The sequence below is a fragment of the Macrobrachium nipponense genome, chromosome 20, assembly GCF_015104395.2.
Source record: "Macrobrachium nipponense isolate FS-2020 chromosome 20, ASM1510439v2, whole genome shotgun sequence".
NCBI classification, from domain to species: Eukaryota; Metazoa; Arthropoda; class Malacostraca; order Decapoda; family Palaemonidae; genus Macrobrachium; species Macrobrachium nipponense.
Window position 1 is genome coordinate 12,773,074 of NC_061089.1, and position 15,647 is coordinate 12,788,720.

At 39.4% G+C, this 15,647-nt stretch overlaps 1 protein-coding gene across 2 annotated transcripts in view; it reads right to left on the bottom strand.

Annotated features, from left to right (window-relative positions):
• Positions 1-15,647, bottom strand: part of LOC135221776 (protein HID1-like) — a 476,459-nt gene that overhangs the window by 98,413 nt on the left and 362,399 nt on the right. For both annotated transcript variants that reach the window (XM_064259610.1, XM_064259621.1), the window contains exons 9-10: positions 8,776-8,901; positions 2,095-2,199 (exon numbers count right to left, since the gene is read on the bottom strand). In XM_064259610.1, the coding sequence (XP_064115680.1) occupies positions 2,095-2,199; positions 8,776-8,901 (231 nt within the window). The remainder of the gene's footprint in view (positions 1-2,094; positions 2,200-8,775; positions 8,902-15,647) is intronic.

Here is a 15,647-nt window from a genome sequence, read left to right on the forward strand (position 1 = left end):
TTATATATATATATATATATATAAATATATATATATATATATAAATATATATAATAATTACTTATATATATATATTATATTAAATAAATATATAATTATATAATATTATAATTATATAAATATATATTTATCATAATATATATATATTATATATATACTATATATAGTAATATATATATATATATATAATTATATATTTTATTCTCTGTCTCTGAAATAATTCATAAATAATCTCACTCTTGGTATAAGGACATCCTCTCTCTCTCTCTCTCTCTCTCTCTCTCTCTCTCTCTCTCTCTCTCTCTCTTCTCTCTCCATGATTACAGCTGCTATTGGCTGGAATGAGCCACTCACACAGTATGGGACCAGCTTTCCTCGATGCTGACTGGCTTGAATTCTTCTTTCCCATCATTATCCTTACATTAAGGGATCGGTTGCCTGATACGCCTTCTCCACTGCCTTCTATCAAAGGCATCATCCTCCACCAAACTTCTCTCCATATCTTCCTTCAATTTTTCTCACCTTTTAATTCTCTGTCTCCTCTTGATCTTTTTCCTCTAACAGGTTCTACCCAAGCCCTCTTCACTCCCTCTTTGTCATCCTTCCTTAACACATGCCCATACCATCTCAATCGTGACTCTTATCACCTCGGAAATCTTTTCTAAGTCTGCTCTTCCTCTTATTTCATCATTCTCCAATCTCTCAAGCAGTGATATTCCCATAATCCACCTCAGCATTCTCATCTCTGTTCTCTCAAGCTTTACTTCCTCTTTTCTTCTTAGAGCCTATGTTTCTGCTCCATACATCAACATTCGTCTTATCACTGCACTATAGATCTTGACTTTTAGCTTGATTGGAATTTTCTTAGCACATACTACTCCAGCTACATCTCTCTACTTCTCCCCATGCAGTTTTAATCCTACTGTTGACTTCAGCCTTACATCCTCCCTCTTGGCTTTAAGTAGATCCTGAGTAATTAAACTTTTCTGCCTGTTTTATAATCTGGCCTCTTCTTTCTTAAATTACTATTCTGTTTCTATCTTCTCTACTACTCACCAAAACTTCTGTTTTATTTACATTCACTTTTAAACCACCCCTCTCTAGATTCCTGACTCTCCAACCCTTTTCTGTAGGTCCTCGTCATCTACAACAGTAATCATCGGTGTACAACAACTCCCACAGCAATTCATTCCTGATCTCTTCACTCAATACATCCATGACCAGCACAAACAAAAATGGACTTCATGCTGACCCCTGGTGTAATCCAACCCTAACTTCAATGTTTTCTGTTTCCTCAACTGCTGTTATTACTTTTATGCTCATTATATACATTACATCTCAACTAGCCGAACCAACTTTTTTTGGAATTTCCTCTTCCTCAAACACCAAAACATCACTTCTAAGTCTATAAATGCATAATAAAGCTCCTGGTTTCCCTATAGCCTCTTTGAAGGCATCCACCGTCTCTCTTCCTCTCATGAATCCATACTGCAGTTTCCCGATCTTTACAATCTCCCTTAACCTCTCATCCACTATCCTCTGTAAAACTATGGATTGAAATAGGCAGTTACATATAAGAGTTTTCAGAGGGGCAGGTTTCCAGTATATCGTGGATTTTTGGTATTCGTGGGTGGCTGTGGTCCCTATCCCCCTCAAATACTACAGGGGATCAACTGTAGACTATAAATGGAAATAAATTATCTTAACATTTAGATAAAATGATCTGGAGGTTGTAGTGATGAGTAAAATACGTAATTGCATGTGACAATTATTGTACTGAAGGGGAAGTTAGAAGTACCTTATGAAATAAATGGTAATGTAATCCCAGTACATATATAAAATCAAATGGGTGGTAACTTTAATAAACAATCTAAGACTGTTTTTTAAACTATTAAACTTTAAACATGCAATATTCAGTAACCTTTTAGATAAAACAAAACTGGAAGACATGCTCAGATTTTAAGTATCTCCTGAATTAAACAGAATCAGATAAGTTTCTAAATTTCTTAAATTAACTTTTAGTTTTCATAAATAAGCATGATTTAGAATTCCCTTTCTACAGATATATTAAAAAACTTTTAAAAATATTATTACCATTAACCAATATGGTCAGAAGACAGTCAAAGAGTGGCTGGAGACGCTGATGTCCTGTAGTGATAATCTTATGAAATACAATAATCATAAGATCTGCATGTGTCCCTAGAAAAGAAAGTAGTGGTCATTTGTTGTACAGTTAATGTAATAAAAGAATAAAAAGTGAAAAATGTAAATAATTCCATTCTATAAAAAAAAAATAAAAACAAATTAATTTTACTTACAATGACATGACAATTGGTATGTTTGTAAGCCAAGACTGACTCATTCTCTCAAGAAAACTTATCTAAAGTCATTCACCCTGATAAGTATCAATCAACTAGATAGATCCCCCTTTATTCTGAACCACACACATCATTTACTGCCCTGGCCACCTAAGAGGAAACAAATTGGAGGGGCACTGGAGTAGAGCATGTACAACAGATTAAGATGTTCATATCGTGAACAAAGGAACCTAAAACCTTCATTCATTTTTTATATGGCGTGCTGTATCAAAGCTATGGTCAAAATTCATTTACTTAAACTGAATCACTTCTCAAGTTTAATCAGCATGAAATGAAAAATTAATTTTTGTCCATTCCTTCTGGATTCCTTTCTTGACTTTCAGTACAGTGGTACCTCGACATATGAAATTAATCTGTTCCGAGGCGGCCTTCGTATCATGAGCTTTTCGTATCTTGAACCGCATTTTACATGTAAAATGCCTAATCCGTTCCATGCCCTACAAAAACACCCCAGTAAATTATATTTCCAGGCTTACAACACATGTTCTAGGGTTATGACGCCGATCCGACGGAAGAAATATGACTCCAGAAAGGCAAAATACTGTACATACTTGAGTAATATTCAGTCTGCATGTAATGTTGAACCCCATTTTTTACTGCTATATTAGGACTTTAGCATATGTTCCTTAGCAATAAGCCTAGCTTATGTTAACAGTTGCTACTGTAGCTTAGTCTATGATTCTGACATCTAAACCTAAGAAGCTAAAAGCTTAGAATATGCCAATAAAATGTATAAATAATCAGTATGTACTCATTTCAAATAATTATTAATTAATCATTAACTATAATACACAAACAAACAAACAAAAAACCTTCCAACCGTTTGTTTACATTCAGCACTTACGAGTACCGAAAGATCACCAAGCAATCACTTTTCCTTGCACACAGTAAGCCATAAATTTTCATTATCTCTCTTCAACTAATGAAACTACCAAACAGTATAATAACCATTCATTTCTATTCTTTATTCTATCTTCACCTAGTGGAGATACCGAGTTACTGACAGCTATAATGAAACATATACGTAATATTAAAACAGAAGAAGAATTCTAGAAAATACGTATTTGTTGGCTTCGATGATAGCAGTCTGATTTATCTTGTATCTAATTCACAATTTTTTTTATTAAATGTATTGCATGTACTCATTTCAAATAATTATTAAGTAACCATTAACTATAATAAACAATCAAACCCCCCCAAAAAGCTTCTAAACTTCTGTTTACATTCAGCACTTACGAGTAGCGAACGATCGTCAAGCAACCACTTTCACCTAGCACACAGTACGTACAGTAATCAAATTTTCATTATCTCTCTTCAACTACTGAAATTACCAAACAGTATAATAACCATTTATTTCTATTCTTTATTCTATCTTTACCTAATGTTTTTTTTTATTAAATGTATTGCATGAATAAGTTTTTCAATTTACAGCATCCTTTTACCAATAAAATACATAGAGCACAAGGGGTAGATGCTGACCAATAGGAGAGCAGGATCTTATGGGGTGACTAGCATCAGGAACCAATGGGAGAGTGGGAGGATGGTGGCGAGTTTACTCAGTTGGTGGCACGTGAGTTTTAAAATTGTTCTCGGTGGTCCGGGCAAATCTCGCGACTTTACAGCAACAACCTTTCGTAACTTGAACTATTTTCCTATGTAGAGCCAAAAAAATCTTTGTATTTGCTTTCGTATCTCAAGTTTTTCGTAAGTTGAGCCTTTCGTATGTCAAGGTACCACTGTATTTGCATATTAGCCAACCAGACATTCCACCTTCACAAGGAAGAACACAGAGATATTTTTTGTCATATTTTGAGAAGGAAAGTAGGTTTTATATGTAATTTCATTAAACAAGGTATCTATTATCGTTTAGGGGGGGGGGGGGGGTGGGGGGAGTGCGAAGGGGCACTCCTCTTAAGAGGTTCCCGTCGTCCAGCCACCAGGCTAGGTCCTGCCTCACCTCCTCCGTGAGAGACACTGGGAAGTGCGGTGGGTCTCTTGCCCAACTCTCCTTTAGCCTCCACTGAAGAAACCGCAGGTGAAGACGCCCGTGAGGGAGTAACTTCTCGAGAGACAACAGGTGACCAATCACGACTTGCCACTGCTGAGCTGGCTGCTCCTGTAGGGACAGGAACCGTCCGGCTGCCTCCCTGAACCTGCTGATCCGCGCGTCTGCGAGAAGACTCGCCCTGCTACCGTACCTGCTACCGTATCGATCAGCATGCCCAGGTTTTACTTTCACCTCTGTTTTGATCCCTGTCCTATAGCAACTCCCGCGAGCGGGGAGCTCGCCAGGACCAGCCAATCATCGAGTACTCCAAGAAGACGTACCCTACTGAGTGGGCCTAAGCCGACACCAGAGTGAACACTCGTGTGAACACCTGTGGGGCGGTTGAGAGACCGAGACACAGTGCCCTGAATTGATACACCGTCCCGTCGAGGATGAAGCAGAGGTACTTCCTGGAGGACTGGTGGATGGGTATCTGGAAATACGCATCCTTCAGGTCCATAGAAAGCATGAAGTTGTTCTACCTGATAGAATCGAGCACTGAGCGTGTTGTTTCCATCGTGAACCGAGTCTGGCGAACGAATCGGTTCAAGGGAGTCTCAGAGATCTATCACTGGGCGCCAGCCCCCCGATGACTTCTCCACAAGGAAAAGTCGGCTGCATAAGCCCGGTGATTGATCCTGTACGATCTCCACAGCTCGTTTGCTCAGCATGGCTTCCACTTCTTGCCGAAGCGCTACATCCCTCGCAGAACCGGGAACGTACGTCTGTAGACGGACCGGGTTGGAGGTGAGGGGTGGCCGTGACTCGAAGGGTAGTAGTAGGTATCCCTCCCGAAGGACATCCACTATCCAGGTCTTGGCTCCGTAGCGCTGTCAAGTTGCCCAATGGCTCGCCAGGCACCACCCACTTCCGGCAGCAGGTGAAGGGGAACGCCGTCCCTAGTGTTTCCCCTTCTTTGACTTCTTCCCGGATCCTCCTCTGGAGAAGGAGGACTGGGAGGAGAGCTGACGGTCACTTCTTACCATAGTAGTCGAAGAATGCATCTTTCCTCTCGGCTTCGACAAGGCCGTCGTCTTAGCCGCAGTGGCTCGAGGCTGCCCAGTCACCTTTGAGACTGCCGGGTGGATTAAGCGGTCACTGTCCTCAGTGCGCCGCTGCTCCACTGCAGCATCCACCATCTCTCTAGGGAAGAGAATGTGGGAATTCAGCACCAGTCCGTTTCTCCGACCCAAGCTGCCTCGTGCCCTGCCGACCTGGTCACTCGAGTGAGGACTGCGTCCCGACATCTCAGAACCAGGTTGGCCCACAGGTTGGCCGTCTGGTGGGCCAGGTAGGAGATAGCCCTACCTCCAGACTGGCACAGTCTCCCGAAAGCCGGGTCTCCTTCGGGAGTGACGTTTCCAGAGAAGGCCGCAACCTTGGACACTGTGAGGGACCACAGGTCCAGCCAGGAGACTGCTTGGAACGCTGCCATGACAGTCAACTCCAAGGCCAATGCCTCTTGCTGTGAGAACCAGACGTTCTCGGCCACCAGGTGTTGAAGAGACACACGGAGTTAGCCTAGCCAGCTCCGGGTTAACCTGTTTGGGCGGCAGCGGGTTCTCCAATGGCACGTAGAAGCGCCTCTGTCGCGGTAGAGGAGGGGGAAGCAGCTTGGACAACCTGCCAGACCAAAGCGATCCCTCCTGTCCGAAGACGAGAGAGTCCACCTGGCCCAGCACGCTGTCGGCCAAGGCTGATCATGGCAGACCCACCGTCGTCCTGGGTTCCCTCTTGGGACCCCAGAATGACTCCAGCCTAGATGTAGGCTCGGAGGGCGGGAGCACCGATCCTTCCCCGAGGTCATTGTGCTAACGAATCAGCGCGATGACTTCAGCGAAAGACCTCTGGATCTCGGGAGTGACTGCGTCCTGAGGGTATGGACCGTCAAGTCCATCCGGAGAGAATGCCTCCTGAGACCCTCCTGCTTCCACAGAAGGAACCACGACAGACCCCTCTTGGTCTCCAACCACTTGGGCATACGATCTGGTCGGTCCCAAGACCATGCCAGGTACGTAGGCCCTCGAGAGCGATCGCTGGCCTGGCGAGAGTTGCTTGAGTGACTGCCACTAGTCTTCCGCTCCGTGCCTGGGTCCTAGCGGCGAGCTGGCTCGGCTGCCTGGACCCTGGCTGCACGGTCACCCGCGGGCGACCATACACTCTATACCTCACGCAAACGAGCGGCCCTGGCGTCTAGGCAGAACCTCTGGCGCCAGGCGAGGAGGTACCGGTATTAGCCAGTACCCCTCTGGTCACCATCTTCTTCTTCCTTGCGGAAGGAGAGACGGGCCCCATTCCCGAAGGAACAGGAGGACCAACAGAAGCCCCAACTGTCCCACCGGAGTGGGACAGACCCTTGGAGGTCTCTGAGCGAGACTTCTTAGGGGGGGAGGAGGCAACCTTCTTCTTCCTTAGCTGTGGGGCCTTGGAAGCCGAAGGGGAAGAGGTGGCTGCAGATGACGACGGAGACGACGAAGAAGACGACGACGAAGACGACGACGAAGACGACGACACCTTCCTCTTCTTCCTCTTCTTCTTCGTCAGCTTCCTCGGGACTGAGCTGGAGCAGTTGCCGAAGCAACAGGGTCCAACTGCACCTGTCCGGAGGGACCTGCGGTGTGGGCAGCAACACCACGGGCTGGAGCGACGACGGCAGGAACTGGTACAGAAGCAGCAGCAATGGGAACTGGATGGAGGTACAGAAGCCAGCAACATCACCGGTACTGGCGGCAGGTCAAGCGGGGAGCTCTTGGGACACCAAAAGTCAAGGACTGGGGCAAGGGCAGCGAAACCAGGTGGCAGGGTGATCTCCCTCCTTGGCAAATGGGGTAGCAGAGCCTGGACTGCAGCTGTCGTAACCGTGGCCACGTGCTATGTATACACCAGGTGGGGAGGAGCAGCATAACCCGGCGTCGACACCGTTGTTGTGGTCGACGTCTCTGGTCCATGGGTGACCGGCCTGGATCCACACGCTGCTAGGTGGTACAGCAGCCCCTGAATGCTCGGGGTGCCCGGGAGCCCAAGAGAGTACCAAACCTGTCCGAGATCGCCACCCGCGGCGGGCAAACCTGAGGAAGGAAAGGTCGGCTTAATAGAGGGGGTTTCCAATTGCCCAGGGGGGGAAATCTCCCACCCCGAGCGAACGGAAGACCCTGAATACAGCTGGATGCCGAGGTGTCGCGCGCCCTCCTCTACACTCGACTGGTCAAGTGAAGAGAGGGACTGCGACACGCCCCCCGAAGGGGAAGGAGCCATACGCGGGAGCTGAGACAGAGGAAGGAAAGAGGAAGACATGTCCATAACCAGAGGAGTCGCTGGAGAGCCCTCCGACAACTCCTTGGCCAGCTTACGCACCTTCTTCCTCCCCTCGTATCGCTCCCACTGCTCCCCCAACCACGATACACACAATTCACAAGTCTCGGTGCGAGAGCATTTGCGCCCTCGGCACCGTTTACATAAATCATGAGGGTCTACCTCGAAGATAGACCTAAAGGCGCCACGCCTACAGATCAGGGCACAATCTGCGGCTGACGGGGGGGGGTGTCTCTCCGACTCGTGGGAATCCATTAAGTCATGATTCACGAGCAATAAACACAAACAGTACTTACAAGTTTCCACTCGCACAAGCACTCAGTAAAAGGGAAAGTAGTGAAAAGTAGGCTTCGTAACGAAGTAAACAAGCATACAACACAGCGAGCAGAGCGGTGAAAAGCACGTCTTGTTCCGATGGCGGCCGAAAGCAAAGTGGAGCTTCACCTCCCAGCTGGGCGGGACACCCGACTACCGGACAAGCAGTTAACTACCGAACCTCCTTGTTCAAAGCCTACGACCGTTCCAGCTGCCGCTGATTACATTCCATATGTTAAAGGACCGAGGGTTTGTATTACGTGTCGGAACAAACCAATTTTGTCCTAATACCTATTTTGACCAACATAGGTGTGTTACTCACTTATCTAAGTAGTAACAAAAAAACTGCAATAAGAAAAATAGAAAAGAGCCTCTACAAGATTAATGCCACAGAAGCAGCAATAACCTTTAAAGAGACTTGTTTAAAAGAGGGTCTCTTACCCAAAATTCCAAACTATATATACAGAGGTGGAATTAATGTCAGTGAAGATAATAAAGTTTCATGAATATTGGTTTTTCAAAATAAAATACCTATCATAAAACCTCATAGGTCAAAAATATTATAAGAAAATGGAATAAGTAATGAATCACACCTACATAATTAAATACTACTCATAATTAATGCCAAGATCACTTTAGCTATAATAGTACATACTAAATTCTTGAAGGCATTTTCACTATATAAATGTTTTAGGTTATCTAGAGACTGATCAGTGCACTTACCAGTAAAAACGGGTATGTCCATGGGTACAGAAGCTGTATAGGGTTTGTTCAAACGGACTCCAAAGTTCCTCTCGCCACTAAGTAGTAAGAGGATGAAAACACCAATATGCATAAGTCCTACCCTGGCTGTAAAGTAATTTCAAAAATATTTAAGAACAGTAAGTAAAACATGGAAAATATGAGATATATAAAGGACTCACTAACATATCTCCAGCAGGAACTTGAAAACATTATTAAAGAAATATGATTTACTTATAAAAAAAGTCATTACTAATGCCAAAGGGGATTTAACATCTATAGACATTTCTAAACATTCCAGTCATTACTATAAAAAGTAATTAACCCTCTTACGCCGATTGGACGTAATTAAAACGTCGAGTCAAATGTCTCCCGTATGCCGATTGGACGTATCATGCGTCGGCTCAAAAAAGTTTTTTTAAAAATTCGCGGAAAAAACTTATAGGCCTACCAGCCGAAAACTTTTGTATCACGCGCCTTGGGGGATGCTGGGAGTTCACGGATCAAGGCGTTGTTTGTTTACAATCGCTACGCAGGCAGCGCCAAGCGCAAATTTCTTTCTTATCGCACTAAAAAGTATCAGTGACATATCTCGGAAATTATTTTCGTCACTTTGACATAATTTTTGCACCATTTAAATTATCCTTTACATGAAGTATTATATATGAAAATGTGCGAAATTTCATGTAAAATACAACAAAAAAATACTCATGATTGTAGCTTTTATCAGTTTTGAAAATATTTTCATATAAATAACGATAAGTGCAAAAATTTCAACCTTCGGTCAACTTTGACTCTACAGAAATGGTCGAGAACGCAATTATAAGCTGAAATTCTTATTATATGTAATATTCAATCATTTGCCTTCATTTTGCAACAAATTGGACGTCTCTAGCACAATATTTCGATTTATGGTGTTTTTAAGATTTAACAAAACTTTTTCCTTACGTTCGTGCGATAACTCTTCCGATAAATTTTTTAAAATTTTTCGTGCGATTGTCCTAATGTTTGCACCCTTTTAAATTTGCCGTTACATAAAGTTTTATATATGGAAATTGTGGCGCAATTTCATGCACAATACAACAATAAACAACCCATGGTTGTAGCTTTTATCAGTTTCGAAAAATTTTCATATAAATAACGTTAAGTGCAAAAATTTCAAACTTTTCGGTCAACTTTGACTCTACCGAAATGGTCGAAAAACCCAATTGTAAGCTAAAACTCTATATTCTAGTAATATTCAATCACTTACCTTCATTTTGCAACGACTTGGAAGTCTCTAGCACAATATTTTGATTTATGGTGAATTTATGAAAAAAAAAAAAAAAACATTTTCCTTACGTTCGCGCGGTAACTCTTCCGAAAAAATCATAATTTTTTTGTGCAATTGTCGAAATGTTTGCACCATTTAAAATTAGCTGTTACATAAAGTTTTTTATATTATGAAAATGTGCGCAATTCATGTGAAAATACAACTAAAAATGTATTGAAGGTTTGTAGCTTTTCTCTTTTTTGAAATATTTTGCATATAAATCACGATAAATAGAAAAAAAACCACGTTCGGTCAAATTTTGACTCTACCGAAATAGTTGAAAAACGCAATTGTAAATGCTAAAAATCTTACGGCCTAGTAATATTCAGTCATTTTTTCTTCATTTGAAACAAATTGGAAGTCTCTAGAACAATATTTAGAATTACGGTGAATTTTGAAAAAGTAACATTTTTTTACGTCCGAGCGTTTTTGTTACGAATTCGTACATCAGTTTGTGATAATATTTTTCCGGTGTTGCTTTTATTGTTTTTTTTACTATGTATTATATATCAAAGGATGAAATTTAGTGTACAATACAAACGAAAAAAAAAGTAACTCGTTAGCTTTGACCGTTTTTAGCACAGCGTGATGAATACAATTATCTATGAATTTTTTTTTTTTTAGCTACCATATATCGCATTATTTACATATGATAATGATATTTTTCATTTTTTCATTTCTGATGATTGCATACTAAAACTTCAGCAATGCAAAAAAACATGAGCCAAAAATGAACTTTTTAATCTTCAAAACTAAGCGCGCTGTGATTTTTTTTTGAAAAAATTATTTTTTCGCTCTCAAAGCGCTCTTACTCTAACCGGCGCGGGGGGCATCAGGAGTTTTGGTTTGGGCATTTTTTTAGGGCTTCGGCGTAAGTTAAGACACTAAATGAAGAATGGAAGAAAGCACAATTTACATAATAAAAATAAAATACATTCCAATGCTCTTCCCCTAGAATTTCACAGTATTGTACTGGTTCAACTATTTATCATTAATATTAATAATACATAACATAAAATTCTGTGACACTGTACTACAGTAACCAATTTTGATTCGAAACTTAAACATCACCTTTATTTCTGTCAATTATAAATGTTCACCTCTATTTCCACTTTATTTTTACCTAATACCTTCTTTACTACCGTTAAAATTGTTAACAAATTAACATTTAACACCAAAGCGGTATTTTAAAAATAAATTGTCTCCCGTATGCCGGCAGCGTTCGTGAGTGAGCGCCGAGGCAGAAAAAACGTTTTTTTCAAAAAAATCACAGCACGCTTAGTTTTCAAGATTAAGAGTCATTTTGTTGGCTCCTTTTTTAGTCATTGCCTGAAGTTTAGTATGCAACCATCAGAAATGAAAAAATATCATTATCATATATATATAAATATTGGGATATATGACAGTGCAAAAAAAAATTTCATATATAATTGTATACAAATCGCGCTGTGAGCAAAACGGTTAAAGCTAACAAGTTAATTTTTTTCTGTTGTATTGTACACTAATTTTTGATCATTTTGGTAAATAACATATTGTAAAATGATCAAGGCAATACAGAGAAAAATATTCACAAAAATGATGCATGAATAGGTAACACTCAGACGTAAAAAAAAAGCGGTTTTCAAAAAATTCACCATAAATCGAAAATATAGTGCTAGAGACTTCCTGTTTGTTGCAAATGAAGGTAATAATGATTGAATATTACTAGACTGTAAGTGTTGTAGCTTACAATTGCAGTTTTCGACCATTTTGGTCGAGTTAAAGTTGACCGAAGGACGAATTTTTTCTATTTGTCGTTATTTATATGAAAATATTTCAAAACTGATAAAAGCTACAACCATGGGTTGTTTAAAGTTGGATTCTACATAAAATTGTGCACATTTTCATATATAAAACTTTATGTAACGGCTAATATAAAATGGTGCAAACATTACGACAATCGGACGAAAAAATTTTTATGATTTTTTTCAGAAAAGTTACCGCGCGGATGTAAGAAAAAGTTTATTTCATAAAATTCACCATAAATCAAATATTGTGGCTAGAGACTTCCCTTTGTTGCAAATAAAGGTAAATTATTGAATATTGCTAGAATGTAATAGTTTTTAGCTTACAATTATGTTATTTTACCATTTCGGTCGAGTCAAAGTTGACCAAATGTTTAAATATTGGCACTTGTTTATTTATATGAAAATATTTCAAAACTGGGTAAAAGATACAACCATGGGTTGTTTTTAAGTTGTATTCTACATGAAATTGCATACATTTCATATATAAAACTTTATGCAACAGCCTATTTAAAATGGTGCAAAACATTACGACAATCGCATGAAAAAATTCTTGCTTTTTTTCGGAAGAGTTACTTCCCGGACATAAGGAAATGTTTCTTTTTTTGTTTTCAGAAATTCACCATAATCAAACTATTGTGCTAGAGACTTCCAATTTGTTGCCAAAATAAAGGTAAAATAATTGAATATTACTAAACTGTTAAGAGTTTTAACTTACAATTCCGTTTTTTTACCCATTTCGGTCGAGTCAAAGTTGACCTGAAGGTTGATATTTTGGCACTTATCATTTATTTATATGAAAATATTTCAAAACTGAAAAAAGCTACAAACCATGGATTGTTTTTGTTGTATTTACACGAAATTGCACACATTTCCATATATAAAAACTTTATGTAATGGCTATTTAAAAAATGGTGACAACATTACGACAATCGGACATTCTGATTTTTTTTTCGGGAAGAGTTACCGCGCAGATGTAAAGAAAAAAGTTTTTTTTCATAAATTCACCATAATCGAAATATTGTGCTAGAGACTCCAAATTTTTGTTGGAAAATGAAGGTAAATAATTGAATATTACCTAGAATATATGAGTTTTTAGCTTACAGTTGCGTTTTTTTTTTACCATTTCGGTCGAGTCAAAGTTGACCTGAAGGTTGAAATTTTGCACTTATTCGTTATTTACATAAAAATATTTCAAAACTGATAAAAGCTACAACCTGAGTTTTGTTTTTAGTTGTATTTCTACATGACATTGCGCACATTTTCATATGTAATACTCCATGTAACAGCTAATTTAAATGGTGCAAAAATTATGTCAATGTGACGAATAATTTCCGAGATGTGTCGCTGATGTTTTTTTTAGTGCGAGAAGAAAGAAATTCGCGCTTGTGTGCCTGGGTAACGATTGTAAACAAAAACAACGCCTTGATCCATGAGCTCCCAGCACCCCCAAGGCGCGTAATCAAAAGTTTTTCGCCTGGTAGGTCCTTTAAGGGGACCGTCCGCTATGGCGGATGACATATCAACTTGCAAAAAATAAAAATGAGTTATTACTTGTATCTATGCAGAAACATGCCGTGCATGCTTTCCAGAAGTTTCAGCCAATTTTTTATTTTCACAAATAATGAAGATATAGCGGTTTTTTAAATGATGATGTTGTCATCGTAAACTGCGTCGTCTGTATGACTTAGTTTGACAGAATCGTTTTTGCGTGTTTATTTTTTGCATATATACAGCAATTTTTTAAGATTTTTTTTCGAAATTCTCATACTCCTGGCCTCGCTAATTTTGCTAGCCATAGTTGCTGAGTAGCCTCTTGATCTAGGTAACTTCAGCATTGCTATCTTAAGTTCACTAAGAAGTTATAAAAACAACGTAAATAGCTAGTAAACCAAACGCAAGTGCCTACGTGCGTGTAACTGCTTTGACGTCTGTGGCGTAACTGAGTCATTCTCCGAGTCTCGCCTATGAATAACCGCTCTGAGCAGCTCGCTTCTCACCAGTGTCACAGTACCTTTCATACTGTGACTGGGTGAGAAGCGAGCTGCTCAGAGCGGTTATTTATAGGCGAGACTCGGAGAATGACTCAGTTACGCCACAGACGTCAAAGCAGTTACACGCACGTAGGCACTTGTGTTTGGGTTACTAGCTATTTACGTTGTTTTTTATAACTTCTTAGTGAACTTATAGCAATGCCGAAGTTACCTAAGATCAAGAAGGCTACTCAGCAACTATGGCTAGCAAAATTAGCGAAGGCAGGAGTGTGCTGAAAGAAAAACACGAAAATAATTTTTTTTCAGCCCTGCCTAATTGTCTCATGTCTCGCCGTCAAACATCATTATCTGGTGTCACGCTGAGGGTGGGTATTAACACCAATTTTTATTTAGGGGGTAGGACCCACGATCGTTGATGTAGAACTCAACAATAAAAGTACAAATAAAGTAATTATAATAATGTTGTTTTTTGACTTTTATAAGAAAAGCGAAAATTTACATAGCAAAATCTTGGGAGCTCATAACTCAAAACATACTTTATGCGCATGTCGGTAACATTACTCGGTTATTTATTATCCAATTTTAGAGAGAAAGATATCATTGGAAAGAGTTAACAAATAAAATCCCATAATTCTGTGTGACAGAATTATTGATTTCTTTTTTTTCTTTTTTTTTAGAATTTTTTGAGTGTCTAGACTAAAAAAAAAAAGAAAAAAAATTCATAAAAAATAAAATTAAAAAATCAAAACTCTGTCACACAGAATTGTTTCCGTATATAAAGAAGAGTTTTTTATGGTATGATTTTTCAATACAACTGATGTCCATATTAGCGGAGAAAACTCTACCAATTATTTTTTTTTAAATCATGATTTTTGCTAATAAAACAAAAAGTTTTTGATCAAATGACTTGAAATTTTTATATGATGAAGGTATTATATATATCTAAAACATATGTGAAAATGATGTATTTTGCGTAATAAATAAAAAAAAAAATAGACATCATAGCGGACGGTCCCCTTAATTATTTTTTCCGTGAATTAAAAAAAAAAAAAAATTTATATCGACGTACCATAAGTCTAATCGGTACCCAACAGATAATTTATATCGACGTTTAATACGTCCAATCGGCGTTAAAGGGTTAAAAGATAAATACATATTTATATAAACAAAATGCAACAAACAGAGGTATTGTGTGGAGGTATCTGATTCTTTTCAACAAACAGAAGTATTGTGTGGAGGTATCTGATTCTTTTCCCCTTCACCAGTAAGAAAACACTGAAATTTTCTTCAAACTAATTTTTTTATACAAACTATAATAATTATTCAGATGTGCACCATGAAATCATCACTAACACTTATGTACCTCTTAAAAGTAAAAACCAGCAGTTTAGCTAGTATCACTGAATATTTGTGGGCAGATAGTAGTTTCAGGCAACTGTAAGTCCCATCATTCCCACCAACTGATCACTGTGCTACAAAAAATTAGGAGGAATAGGTGCAGAACCCACATTAGACAAAATGGATCAGTATGAAAAAGGAACATTTATTCTTACATACAGGTGAGAAATTTGAGCTGTTAAGGACCCAAAAACTGCCAACAGGATACTTGTAAGATCCATAAGAAAGTTTCTTGGGGCTGATCTCCATTATCAGATCTCATGTCTTTCAAAAACATTCAGGAAGCTGGGCCTAGAGACAAAAATCCTGATTTGCAAAAGTAACTTTAAGTAGTTTGTATTTGTATGCATTACTATGAGTTAATAT